The sequence below is a fragment of the Corvus cornix genome, chromosome 7 (assembly GCF_000738735.6).
Source record: "Corvus cornix cornix isolate S_Up_H32 chromosome 7, ASM73873v5, whole genome shotgun sequence".
Classification (NCBI taxonomy): Eukaryota; Metazoa; Chordata; class Aves; order Passeriformes; family Corvidae; genus Corvus; species Corvus cornix.
The window spans coordinates 20,473,394-20,487,631 of NC_046337.1; the positions used below are offsets into that span (position 1 = coordinate 20,473,394).

A 14,238-nucleotide genomic window follows, 5' to 3' on the forward strand; every position below is an offset into this window, starting at 1 on the left:
CGAAACGACTCGTTTTCACGCTCGGCTGCGGGAGGGGGCTAACGCGAATCCTCCCTCACCGCCCGGAAGCCAAAGCAGAGGCGAAAGCGCTGTCCCGCCCACGGATCCCGCCTCAGCCCGCTCTGCCCTGCCCGGGACCGCTGCCGAGGCCTCCGTGAGGCGAGGTCGCCCGGCGCCCCCACCGCCACCGAAGCAGGGCACGGCGCGCATGCGCGCGCACACTCCACGGCAGGCGGTGGCGCTCGTTGCCCGGACCTCGCGGGCGCTGAGCCCGAACTGCCGGTGGGTTCCCACACCGGAAGACTACAGTTCCCATCATGCAACGCGCGGGCGCCCCGCACTCACGCCCGGGGAGCGCCTGCGACGAGACCGACACAGCGGCGCGCGCTGCATACTGGTCGTCGTTGTTCTGCAAGCGGCTTCCCCAGCCAGCGCCCCGCGGGAGGGGTGTGGCACCGGGCCTCGGGAAGCGCCCCATCCCCGCGTCGCTTTGCGCTCTTTCCCCGTGTTAATTCCTTTCCGATCTCCGGCCCTGACGGTGCGGACGAGTGGGGAATTGGGTGCTTTACTGCACAGATCTCCGTGCCCTTCCGCAGTTCCCGTAAGTATCTGCGCATCCCGCAACGCCTTGGGAGCTGTTTTGACCCTCGTTGTCTGCCGTAGGGAGCCGCCTGCCAGCTGTCGGCGCCTTTGTGCGGCGGCGGAAGGGGCGCGGGGTTGAGGGCGGCGGGCGCAGGGCAGGAACCGCGGGCAGGAGCAGCGTACAGGTGCGCAGGGAGCCGGGCCGTGCCTGGCGCTGCTGCGGCCCGGTGGGAACGCGCCTTCCTTCGGCCTCGCCCTATGCAGCGAGGCCGCGGCAGCAGGGTGGGGCCAGGGGTGGCCCGCGCCGGGGCGCACTTAGTGGGGAGTGCTGCTTTCTCCCGGGCCGCGGGGCGTGGTGCGACCCTGTCAGGGCTGCCGGGCGCTCTCCCCGGGACGGCCCTTGTAGGATTTGGGTGGGGACTTTGGTTCTGATGGCACCAGGTTGGTAGCGCGGTCAGCTCCAGGCGGGGCGGGGTGCGCGCCGCTCTCCTCGAGTTCGCTCGGTTTGTGCTGCTTCGCTTCCCCGGGCCGGCTCTGGACGGGCGGCAATCCATGGTGTGACAACCCGTTTTCCTAGTGTTCTTCTAAAGGGACACGGGAATGCCATTTGAAAATACCGACCGTATTTATTTATATAAAAGGTTGTTTATTTATTAGCACTTTAATGTTTAAAGATGACATGAAGGAATACATACATTTACTCCTATATACGTATTACTAAGATATGGGATTAGACGTATGAGGCTTGCAACATTTTGCATCCCTTTCTGTGCTTAGCTGTGCTGTGCAAACACTTGAAAGTATTCTTAATTTTGCATTAGCACATAGTCATATTACTAACGCTTCATCTTGTATCCTCATTGTCAAGCTTAGTGTAAAAGCATTTATAGTTCCCTCATTTGTTGTAGGACCACTTGTGCATTTTCTTTGCTGACTTGACTTTCCTTAAAAACGGTAAAAGTGAAATCTTCACCTAGCCCATTCACAGAGTTTTTCATACCTCTGTTCTAATTTTTTGTGAAGTTCTAAAGTTACAGGGTTTCCACCTTTTGTTGTTGACTGTCTTGTTTGTATTTGAGTTAGTTATATAAAAAAACTTTTTGTATCATTTTTGTCTCTAAACGATCCACCAGTTTATTAGCAGTGTAGTAGTTTTGCGGGAAAAAAATTATAATGCATGTATTTTACAGTTTTCTTTGACCACTACACTTGTACTTACATTGCCTTGTAATTTATAGTAATCCTACTAAATGTTTTAATAAATCTTTATTTTGAGTCATATATGGGTTTGTAGAAGGATATATAGCTCACATACTGTTAAGTTGTAGCATGCCAATATTTAGCTGTTGAAGTGAAAAGTGAAAGAAATATTGCATTGCTGCTTTCCTTGCTGTTTTCAGTCTCACAGTCTTTGTAGCTGCAGAAATCCTGTGGCAAAATCAAATACTCACATCTTCAGTGCCGAAGGTTTCTTTCACAGTAGTTCCTTCAAAGAGCATCAGACCTACCTTGGAAGTGGATGCCATCACCATGTCATAGTTCTGTCTGTTTGTTTTAAATCAATTACTTAAGTATTGAAAATGTGTTAGGTGAAAGAAAAACAGAAATAGGAATGTGGGTTTTTTCAATTATTGTTGACTTCTCAGGCTTCTGGTAAGCTGTTTTTGGTAAGCTAGTGTAATTTCTTTGAGGATACCTTCTGGAAAGAAAAGCTGCTGTCTTTAAAAAAACCCAACAACAACAAAACAAAAAACCAAACAAAAGCCAAGCAGTGACATGATTGCTGTTGATCAGTGTTTCAGCCATGTCTGACAAAAGTGAGCTGAAGGCGGAGTTGGAGCGCAAGAAGCAGCGATTAGCTCAAATCAGAGAGGAGAAGAAGAGAAAGGAGGAAGAAAGAAAGAAAAAAGAAGTAAGAAATAATTTTCACTTTGAAAATTGACTTTGCATATGTAGCTTGCCCAAAATTTAAGGGTAGGTTCACATAATCATTTTCTGTGTCCTATTCAGGGAGTGTCTTTTTAGTGGTGGGTGCTAATACAAATGCAGCACTTTCATTTTCTGATAATATGAACACCTACTGTTTTCTTTACAACTGTCCGTATGATAAGTTGGATTTTAAAAAAGCCCACAAAAATTAGTATCTTACACTAGCATAAAGTTCAGAACTACTTGTGTGCATGTGACGTCATTAATCAAATCACTCTGATCTATCGCATGAAAGCTCTGCTTAATGAGTTGTGATTGCTGTTATTTAAAGAACTCATTTCTGAAGTAGGGTTCTGAGCATACCCATAGGAATTGTCTGACTGTCAGTATTACCATTGTACAAACAATGTGCTATGTTATTCTGCTATTTGACCTATCTATAGGCTGAACTTTAAAACCAGAGTAACACTCAGGATGTATACGGTACTTGTGTTTTAGATTTAGTATGTTAACAGTCTTGTGGCTTTCTTGCTGCTCAAGTATGTGACAATCAGTGACATATTGCTGTTTCTCCTGAATGCAAATTATACCTCATAAAAGAAACTTTTGCTGGAATGTTTTGGGGTACTTTTTCATTACTTCTCTGTGTTTTGGTTATGATGTAGTTGGTGTTCTAAATCAGCATATAACTGAAGACTGGGCAGTTGCCAACTACATGATTCAGACAAAAAGGAGAAGGAAATAGCTCAAATTATTTCCTAATGATCTTTTAACAATGTATTGCCAGAATTGCTTTTTAAAAAGCAGTTAACTAAGGGTAGAAAGATATGGAGTATTCAGCATCTCTTGCAATAGAGCTTGCATTATTTCTAAATGAAAGGGGGTGGGGGTTTACTTTTTTCTATGTAGCAGATAACACAACTTAAAACTACTTTCTTTTGATACAGTTATTGTAATTTTAAAATATTTATCATATGACTGTCTCTAAAATAATTTTATGCACAGGTACAGGATGTTTTTTTCACCGTTTGCATTTTACAGTGTTTCGTGTAAAAAAGGTACTCTTAATTTTATGAAGTGTTAGTCATTTTGGCAAATAAGCAGACACTTTTTGCATGTTTATATATGTCCTTCAAAGACAGTACCAAAGCTTCAGAATGTTGTCATTCCTGTCTTTTTACTTTATCTACTAAAAAGAACCATCAGATTTATTGAAATTGAATATCTAACCTACTTGATGATAGGTTTCAGTATTACAAAAAACACTGTGGGGTCTCAAAATAAATGAAAGATTAAATGATGTTAAATGCTATAACTTAATTATTGAATCATTTTTAGACTGACCAAAAGAAAGAAGTTCTTCCAGTACAGGAAGAATCTGATCTTGAAAAGAAGAGAAGAGAAGCTGAAGCGTTGCTTCAGAGCATGGGGTTGACACCTGAGTCTCCTGTTGGTAGGAATGTTACTATTTGTTTGAAATAAATGTTTGGGAGTTTTTTGTTTAGTTTTTTGGGGGTGAAGTGTTTTTCAGGGCTTTGTGTTGGGGTTTTTTTTTGTGGTGGTGGTTTGTTTGCTTTTGTTAGGATTTGAGGTATTTATATAACTAACATAAGAATTCTCTGGCCACTTTTTGTGGGGTATACATGTCTGGGTTTTATACTGTTTGGTCCTGCATTATTTGTTACAAATATCAAATTATGTGCTTCAGTACACATTACATAACATTATTTTATAAAATAACACCATTTACACTCAGTGGATTATTTGAAGTATATTAGTTAACATATGTAAGTATCATGTATGCATTTTCTTTTCCCCCCCTTTTTTTTCCTGCTCATTATTTTCCTCAATTTTTTTTCCTTACTCTTTTCCATAATGCCAAATTTTAGTGCTGATATTCTTGTATGGAGTTGGCTTGTTTCTTTTCCACATCTTTTACACTCTAGTTTTTCTTACCTCAAATACCTGACTGATTTTGATGAAGCAGTAGCAACAGTAAATACAAAAATTAGCTTCCCAAGGTGCAAATTTGTATCTGTGCAGCTCTTGGCTGTGTTAGCATATTGGCTGTTGCTTTCTGCCTTTACATAGGCACATCTCTATGGAAGATGAAAGCAAGGAGCATGATAATGCAACTCTACTTTTTCTCTCTAACTTTGAAATCAAAGGGGTTTAAAGCTTATCAGTTTGGCTTCTTGGTGAGGCTCTATTCAACTGGGTTTGTAAATAAAAAGTAATAATAATTTCTTACAGATATATCTGTGATTATATTTTCATAATTGCTTTTGTATAATCCTCAAGTGTTCGAAAGTGAACGTGGAATAAACACCCTTATAGCTGCTCACATTCCAACAGCCCCAGGAGTCATTTTTGGTAGTTGAAACTGTTCTTATAGTCAAGAGACTCCATTTGGCTGCATTCGCACTAGCGTGCAGCTGTTAAAGTAATCGATTCTGACCTACTACAGATTTTCTTTGCTAGACTAATAGTTGAACACTTCTCTTGCATGATACTGTGCTAAGGCAGTTGATGAAATTTTTGTGGAAATGTATGTGGTTGTTAGTTTTTTTCAAATCTGGAAGAGAATCTAAAAACCACAGAAGAGCCAGTCCTCAAAGCAAGTTAATGCATATGCTTAGAGTAGGTGTTCATGAAGAACTGGAGGTGCTGACATGCAAGACTGGGGCGCGCCCCTGCGTGTTGTGTTTAATTCCACTGAGCTGCTACTTAATCACAGCCTTCAATGTACTCAGGGAATTCATTCTGTTTCCTTTCAAGATAACCAGATCTGATATGGATCCTTAATCAAGTTAAAATGTCCTACTTGCTACTGCAGTTAGCATGCCTAAGGCACAAGCTCCTTTTCTGCTGACTAGGTGCTGGCAAATAGAGTGATTGTATGCCTGAACTGATGCTAACTCATGGCTGAGCTGCTTGGTGTGCAGGTAGCTTGTGCTTGCACTGTCAGTGGAGGGGGATAGCTTGATATTAGATTCTTTCATGGAAAACTGTGTTAATTCCTAAGGCAATTCCTGTGCTATTAACTGCTAGAGAGAGATACGGTCCCTTCTCTCTTACAGGAGAAGGGACTGTATCAATGTCAGTATGTTTTTGAAGCCTTAAGTTAGTGAACCAGAATTATTTTCAAGAAGATTCTATAGTTCAATCCTTTGGGGTAGGTGAAATTCCATCTGGTCTTTTCGTAAGACTGTTGGTCTTTCAGTGGGACTCACCTCAGTTTTGGGAAGGGTCTCTCGAGAGTCGCTTTGCCCACAAGAGAGCGCTGCAGCACCAGCACTGGGCCCTGTGAGTGGCGCCGCGATGTCACACTGTCCCGAAAATGCACACAAATGACAGTGCAAAGGCCTGCGGGCATCTCCTTCAGTGTACGTTAACCAGTACATGGTCAGGAGGAGTTGAAGAATTTATATATTCTTACAAGCCCGCAGTTACATAAGTATAACGTCTAAATGTGTGTATGTGTGAATTTATGAAATACAACTGAAGACCTATAAAAAAGGTCTCTCCCCTAGCGGGAATGAAATTTTAATAAATTGAAGAATTCGCTGTTATTTTGGTAAAATTAAGGGAGAATTTTTGTCAGTCAGAACCATGTCTCTGTTTTGGGATGGGGTAGAAAAATTCCTTAGAATTCACAATATACTTGTGATTTCAAGAAATTCTGCAGAAATCCTGAAGACCTAAATTCAGAGTTCTCCTATGCTTAACTGCTGACAGAGTAGACAGCAGTTTATATACATAATTTGTGTTCAGTTGATTGAAGTGTTTTTTAAGGGTTGCTAAGCAGTGAATGCTTTACATATTGCTGAAAAACAAAGCATATAAGGACCTTCAAAACACCGCTTGATTCTTGTGTTTAAACCCTAAGTTTCATTCAAAAATTATTATTTCTAAAAAGAAAAGTTGAAAGGAATATCAAAGTAGCTTTGTATTTGTATCAGATTGCATGATATCATTCACTATGTATCACTTCCAAAAAGCATGTTACTTTTTAAATGGTAAATGCAGTCTTCATCTACATGCAGAAAATGAACTGACACTTAAGAAGTTTAAATACAGTGACTGTTTACTGTCAAGCAAAAAAAAAGTTATTTTCAAGACCTAACACTAGAAACTTTGTAATACACAAGATTTATGTTGATTTGATTCAAACTAGAACAAAAATAACAGGATGTTTTATGACAAAGCCATTTTTTTTGGTCCACGCTTTGGTGATTCTATATTTTGAAATAACATTGCCAGTTACAGACATTCATTGTCTAATCTTTAAGAAAGACTAATGCCAGAGCTGTGTTAACAACTATTTTTTCCATGTTTAAGTAACATGAATCAGTGGAAATTACCCTTTGAAAATCAGTGTCATCATTTGTCAAAAGTTCAGTTTAAAAATATTTTTTCAATTCATTTTCTCTTAAATGTCTCCCCCTCCATGTCTTTTTGTATGCTCCAGAAGCATAAATGCCAAACAACTGCATGAAAGTCCAGCATGAATTGTTAACATTGTCTTTTCCCCTCTCTTTCTACTGTTCATTTTCATCCATGTATTTTTTGTTTGCCATCACTTTTTTTTTTAATACTTCATTTTAAATTAATTTGAAAACATCCTAAGCTGTGCAACCTCTGCGAGTAGTAACAGCGGATACCTGTCTGTTTCACTATTTAGTCCCTCCTCCTACCTCTCCGTCTTCCAAATCTGTGAGTACGCCAAGCGAGGCTGGGAGCCAGGACTCCGGGGATGGTGCTGTTGGATCTAGGTATGTTACTTTCCTTGTCATGTTCCTTTGCTCAATACTTGTATTCTGAATAATTAAGCTTTAGAAGAAATCAAATTATCAAATAATAACATGAGGTTATAGTGTTGAATCTGTCAAGAGTGACTGTTTTGCAGAAATACTTTACTTCAAAATTTGAAATGCAACTACACTTCCTGATTTGAAGTTGCCAACAATAATGTTGAGTTGTTTAAACTTGCAAGTTTGAAGTAAAATGAATGTCTTTGGACAATAACAAACTCAAAAAGTCTAGCTTCTGCTCTTTTCCCAGGCTTTTTCTAAAGGAGGGTGGGTATGGATGATAGGCTATTTCCTTTTTGCCTTACCTAGTTAATGTAATAAAAGATACTGTCTATAAACTTTGCATTACTTCTGATTTTATTTTTCCCTTACCCAGAACCATATTTCTCATTATTTCACTTCATCTGTGTAACACAACTACAGCACTTGCAATCTCTTATTTTGTCAAAACATAACTCCATCTTAGAGCAATTGCAGTTGTTTTGGTCTTTTTTCAGTGCCAGTACTTGTCACATCTGTTTGACCATTTCTTTGGGCATGGTGGTTTGAGACATGCTGCTCTAAAGAAGAATCAGATAAATATTTCTGTTAAATATTTCAAGTGGTGAAATATGGGTGATAAGGTGGGAAAACACTACTTCCAAAGGGTCTTTCTACTGTTTCTCATGCACAGTCTGCAAATAAGAGCAGTAGATGCCTGTTAATACTGGCAATATATTTTCAGCAAGTAAAGGTCGTGTAGTTTAAATTTATAAATTTAAGTATACATTGTGGATGAAGTTTAGTTCAAACACAGTAACTGCAGCAATTATCAGTTACCATTGTTGTATGAGTAGTTGTTTTTGAAAAAGAGTCAATGGTTAGACCACTTTGAAACATCTTTTAAACTGACTGCAGTAACATCTTGTATGCGTGTGGATTATGCATGCATAACTATATGCATCTTAATCTGAAAATATCCAGGATACTAATGACCTGAACAAAGGTTACATGGTGCCTATTTCTAAGTAGAAATCATTAAGTTAAAACAGAGAATAAATACATCAAGCAGCAGATGTGAACCCAGATGTCTTTTTAACAATGCTCAGGTATGATCTTGTTTGCCTGTCATGTTAATTAAGAACCAATATAATTGTTCCTTAATTGAGTAGCAAGCACATTTTAATTTGTTCAAATTGTTATTATTGCTTATTAGATTGTCATTTTTTATATTTATATATGTATTTATGTTCACTAGAAGAAAAAAAACCCCAAGTTTTTGAAGTATGATGACTTTTTTAAAGAAAATATTATCTTTCCATTCATACCTAATTTAAATTCAGTATGAAACAGTATGGATAGGCCACTTACCTGTAATGGAATGCCATGTTGTGTACTACATTTATTTCCACCTCATCAGTGCACTGCACTCTGATTGTGTGTTCTCAAACACAGTAATGCAATGTTGTATGCATGCATTTTCTTATGAAGCTTTGAGAAAACCCATATCCTAAGTCTTAATAGCTTCATGCATTTTCAAACTTTAAAACTAAATCTGTCCCAGGATTGTGATTTTTAAGGCACGAGGGTATGAATGTACAGCTAAACTGAAGGCTTTATGGAGTCCCTGTTAGAGTCCCCTTACTTGTTATCTAGCCCACCAGTGGATTCTTCCCTTTCCCCAGTAAATGGGTATCGAGATACTGGTTTATTAGTACAAGTTCATACATTTTGAACATGAAAGGTGGACTGTATATCCCTTGGTGTTATACATGGCATTTCACAGGTGACTCCTACCAATATGAGATGTATTATAAAGCCTCTGTGATGCTGAATCTTGTCAGTAACTCTTTTAGTAAGCAGTAGAGCAGTGTTCAGACTGTGCTCCTGCTGTTACTTCCATCTGTCTTGCTTTATTTTCATTAGTAAAGAGTTTTGTTTCCTGGTTTGATCCTGGTTCTTTCTCTTTTTTTCCTCAGTCAAGAGTGTAAGTTCTACAGTAGAAAAGCATACAGCTGGTTTACTTTTGGGCTAGGTGCATGCTTCATAGAATGAGTTTAAAACCACAAAATATTTTTAGAGATACAGGAAGTATTAGGGAAGTGCCTGGATACAGAAAAATCTGGACATATGTGGAAGAATGGGAACTTTGGTTCATTGAATCTTGTAGATAAATTCATTTAACTTAAGGCAAAACAAGCAACTGATAAACAAAAGAAACAGTATTTTGCATCATTTTGGTACATACACAATAGGTGAATTTTATCTTAGAATGTTACCTTTATTTTAAAAGAATCTCTGAGAAATATTTAACTGGATGTCCTGTACTACTGTGTTGGCTTCAACTATTTTAAAAGACAGACTGTCCCTGGTACCACTGAAGCAACTTTTGGAAGTGAAAATCATGCTTTGGAAGCAGGAAAGCTATCTCATTAACAGCTAGGTCTTAAACAGGTGCAGAAGTTGGAGCCTTTTATGTTTATAGCCTTTTCCCCAAGTTCCTCTCAAACGCGTTTGAAAAAGTTGAGAAAATATTTGACAGGTATTGTGGTAATGCAGCTTTTGTATCCAAAAATAAGGTGTCCCTTGCAACATGAAGGTTGGGGTGGTGGTTTGGTTTTGCTTATGATTGCACAACACATGAGCAATACCCAGCTTGAAGTCTCAGGCACCAAATTAAACTCTTAAGCTGAAATCTCTTCAGTCAAGAAAAGTAGCAGAGATCTAATGACTAAGGATGCTCAAAGTAGTTAACTTTAGGCTAAAATGATGTGTTCTCTGATACACAAAAGATATTAAAAGGTTTTGGAGATTTGAGTATTAAGCTGTTGCTGTGGATGCTGTTGATTGGCTATATATGAAGACAGTGGATTTGTAATTCCTAATTAAATTATTAATTAAATTAATCCTAATTAAATGATTAATAGTCGTAATGCATACTTTCCACTAGAACAAGGTAATGCATGACACAGCCATACTTATGAGCTTTTATGGCATTGCGTGTATATTTTCAGATCAACTTTAGGAATTCTGCACCTGTTTTATAGAAAAGTTACCATGTATGGGATGAAAATGTAAAACTATCTTTCATTGACTTGCCATAGTAAAATGTTGCATATTCTTTATTTTTTTATTCAAAAACGTTATTTTAAAAAATGCAGATAACATCTTGAGACTGTCTGAAAAAACATGCAAGTTAAGCTGCTAATCTCATACAAGTGTGTTTTTAAAATTCTGCCTAAGCCTGATAGCCAGTAGACTACATGAAAATTTGTGAAGAGGGGATGAAGGCTAAAAATGAAGGTAGAGGGAATACTGATTTCCCCCTTCCTACTTCTTCTGGTACAACTTGAAATGGATCCATTCTGTTTGTTATTCCACATGACTTTGAAACGTGTTATTAATATAAAGCCCACAATTTATAAGAGATTTTAAGTGTCTTAGATGCAGTTGGCTCTAACTCAGATGACACTTACAAGCCCAAGGCAGTGCTTAACCCGTAATTACTGCAATGTCACATCTTGGAAACTCTAGCAGTTCTCTATCCCAGTGGAAATGCTTTTTTGCCCCACTACCAAAAGGCTTATGTGTTGACTCATTTCCTTCACCAACATGACAGTTTCCTCCACATATTTACTGCTCTGGGCAAGTTTGTGTTATGTTAACAAATCTGTCTTCATATACCTTGAACATATCTGAACATATTTTAAAAGGAATTTAAAGTTTTTAGTGGTTCTTTTCAGTATTTAAAATACTTTTATTTGCCTTTCATTAAGGCAACATTTGTTTGCAGACCTTTAATTTTCAATCTTTAAAATAATTCTTTGCTAATAGCTCTGAATTCTGTTTGCTTCTTAACTTTTGTATTTACTGCATGTGTTATTGCACTGAATGTTTGCTGAATTTCCCTTAACTGATGTTGCATTGCCTTGTTTCTTGTGAACAATGAAATAACTATAAGCTTGCTGTAACTCTAGAATTTCATAGTGTATATTTGCTTCACTAATCTCTGGCCTTTTTTGCTAATGCTGCATGATTGTTCAACCTGGGGTACCAGGACGCTGCATTGGGATACTGATCCATCAGTTCTTCAGCTCCACTCTGATTCCGATCTGGGGTATTGCATAGATTTCTTATATTCCCTCTTTCATGTGCTTATGGATAATAAGTATGAGCGTTTTTTCCTTTAAGACTTGTTGTTGTTAAGAAACTGTTTTGTAAGTAATAGAAATTCACTATCCCTAGACTTAGGATGGGAAATTTTTATATCATTTGATATATATTAGATGCTCATTTCTAACAAACACAAGTAAGTTTTGTTTTCTTTGAGTCTTTCTTTGACAAAATGTAAACTTTAAGAAGTCATTTATTTAAAATAAAAAGGTTAGCATGACTGCATTTAAAAAAAGAGCAACTCCCATCTTACAAATATTTTTATAAAAGCTGTAGCTCATTATAAGCACTAACTAAAACCTGTATTGTGTACTAAGAATTATGATTCCACCAAAACCTTTCGAAAAGAGTTATTCTTTGCTTTTGTCTTGGGAGAGGAGTGGATAATAAGAAACTAAGTCTGATAATAGGTAAATTGTTGCATCATTGCAGTATTACTACAGTACATAACTGCAGTTGGGTTTTAGAGGAGGCTACAATGAATTGATGTTGTGCAGGTTTTGGAATATATTATGTGTTGTATGATGCTAGCTATATCTACCTTTAATAAAGTCAGAAAGCTCAAAGGTTTTCAGTATTGTGCTCTGGAACAATGTATTATGGATAAATCATTTGTCCATGTGAGTTCCAGGTCAGCCTGGCAGTTTTGCATTCTAAATAGTATCTTAGAGGTGGACGAAAAAGGGCAGCAAAGTTAAAAGACTAGGAAATGATTTTTCCTTCAGCATAACTAGGTTGCTTTTCAAGCTTTAAAATCCTGGAACTGTTGCTGTACAAGCATGACTTGTGAGTAGATCTGTACCCCCGATAATACAGATGTATCATGTATGTGGCAGTATTCTGGTCAAGCACAAAGAGCAAAAATTTTAAATTATATCCTAATGTCCAGATATTTATATGTGCACATCTTCCTTTTTGTCACAGATGTATAAATAGTTGCTGATTTTAAATAATAATGATAAAATAGTAGTCATAATCGTGTGACTTCTTCAAAGTTTCCACTGGATTTAAGTTTGACTAAGCAGTGCTGTGACATATGACTTGGGTATTATTCTAGGCAAAATGTGAACTAATAAAATTAAATGGTTTTTTTCTGATTTTTAAATTAATTTTATTTAGACGTGGACCTGTTAAACTTGGAATGGCCAAAATTACACAAGTTGACTTTCCTCCTCGAGAAATTGTTACCTACACAAAGGAGACGCAAACACCTGTTATGACTCAGCCCAAGGAAGGTGAATGGTTAATTTATTACTATTGAGTTATTTTTTGTTTCTTTTAGTGTAATGATGACTGGCTGAATTAGAACTAGGACTTGTGATCTTGAAACTTAATAAGGTAAATGAAGGTTGATATGTGAGATAATTTATATGAATTGTATTACTAATTTTTTATAGGTTTTACTTAACTGTTACTGTTATTCTGCATCTCTTTTAACATCACTCTTGCTACTAATATGTGGTATTTTCACACTCCTAGTAAATGTTCAGATGAAACACCGAGTTGCTTAATTAGCTGACACCTGATAAATAAATGGGATATATTTTGCGTTTATGACATTTGAGAATCCACACACAAGTTGGCACATGGAGAACAGGGAGGTGATTTGAGGCAATTGGCATGGCTTCAACAAGGGCAACTCCTGCCTGACCAACCCAGTGGCCTTCTACAATGGAGTCACTATACCAGTGGACAAGGGAAGTGTTACATGTCTGTTTGGATTTCTCTAAGGCCTTTGACATGATCACCCCCAACATCCTCTCTCAATTGGACGGAGATGGATTTGCTGAGTAGACTCTTAGGTGGATAAGGAATTGGTTGAATGGTTGCATGCAGAGGTCAATGGCTCAGAGTCCTGGTATACATCAGTGACAAGTGATGTCCCTCAGGGGTTCATATTGGGACCAGTGTTATTTATTATCTTCATCACTGACATACAGAGGGGTCAAGGGCACCCTCAGCATGCCTGCAGGTGACACCAAGCTGAGTGGGGCAGTTGACATGCCTGAGGGATGGGATGCCACCCAGAGGGACCTGGACAAGCTCAAGAAGTAGCCCAAAAGAAAGCCAAACATACCCTGGGCTGCATCCTCAGCAGCATGGCCAGCAGGTCAAGGGAGGTGATTCTGCCCCACTACTCTGCTCCTGGAGTGCTGCATCCAGCTCTGGAGAGGGACCTTGAGCAAGGGCACGTGGTGACTGGACAAGGGGTAATGGCTTTAAACTGGAAGAGATTAGATTAGAAATCGGGAGGAAATTCTTTACTGTGTGGGTGGTGAGGCACTGGAACAGGTTGCCCAGAAAAACTGTGGTTGCCCCATCCCTGCATGTGTTCGAGGCCAGGTTGGATGGGGCTTTGAGCAGTCTGACCTGGTGGAAGGCGTCCCTGCCCATGGCAGGGGGGTTGGAGCTAGATGGTCTTTAAGGTCCCTTCCAACCCCTAACATTCTGTGAGCTTACTTGAAGGCTGTGTATCCTTACAGCAAACTTAGCAATTAACCCCCCCCACTACTTCTTAAGAATTTTAATTTTTATACCTGAAGCTTACACTTTGAGTTTTAAAAGAAGGAACTAATTTATTTATAATTTACAGAGTTTCTGGTTTTGGCAGTTGAACATAGGCTTTCTTTCAGTTATGACTTTTTTGCTTTTCAAAAAATAAATTTTTCCAAAGAAAATACAGTTGGCTAACAGATTTGCTTTTCCATGTTGAAACACTTGAATTTATCTGCAAATGAAAGTATTATTCTTGACCTAGTTT

At 38.7% G+C, this 14,238-nt stretch overlaps 1 protein-coding gene across 6 annotated transcripts in view; it reads left to right on the plus strand.

The window, feature by feature from the left end:
- Positions 1-481: 481 nt before the first annotated feature.
- DYNC1I2 (dynein cytoplasmic 1 intermediate chain 2) overlaps positions 482-14,238 on the plus strand; it is a 28,825-nt gene continuing 15,068 nt past the window's right edge. The window contains exons 1-6 of one of the 6 annotated variants that reach the window (XM_039555178.1): positions 482-601; positions 2,377-2,494; positions 3,850-3,964; positions 7,142-7,286; positions 11,362-11,421; positions 12,597-12,712. In XM_039555178.1, the coding sequence (XP_039411112.1) occupies positions 2,387-2,494; positions 3,850-3,964; positions 7,142-7,286; positions 11,362-11,421; positions 12,597-12,712 (544 nt within the window). In that variant the 5' untranslated portion in view covers positions 482-601; positions 2,377-2,386. Of the gene's footprint in view, positions 602-665; positions 768-821; positions 1,024-2,376; positions 2,495-3,849; positions 3,965-7,141; positions 7,287-11,361; positions 11,422-12,596; positions 12,713-14,238 lie in introns of those variants that run through there. The other 5 variants (XM_039555177.1, XM_039555179.1, XM_010406787.4 and 2 more) reach the window with 5 other exon arrangements.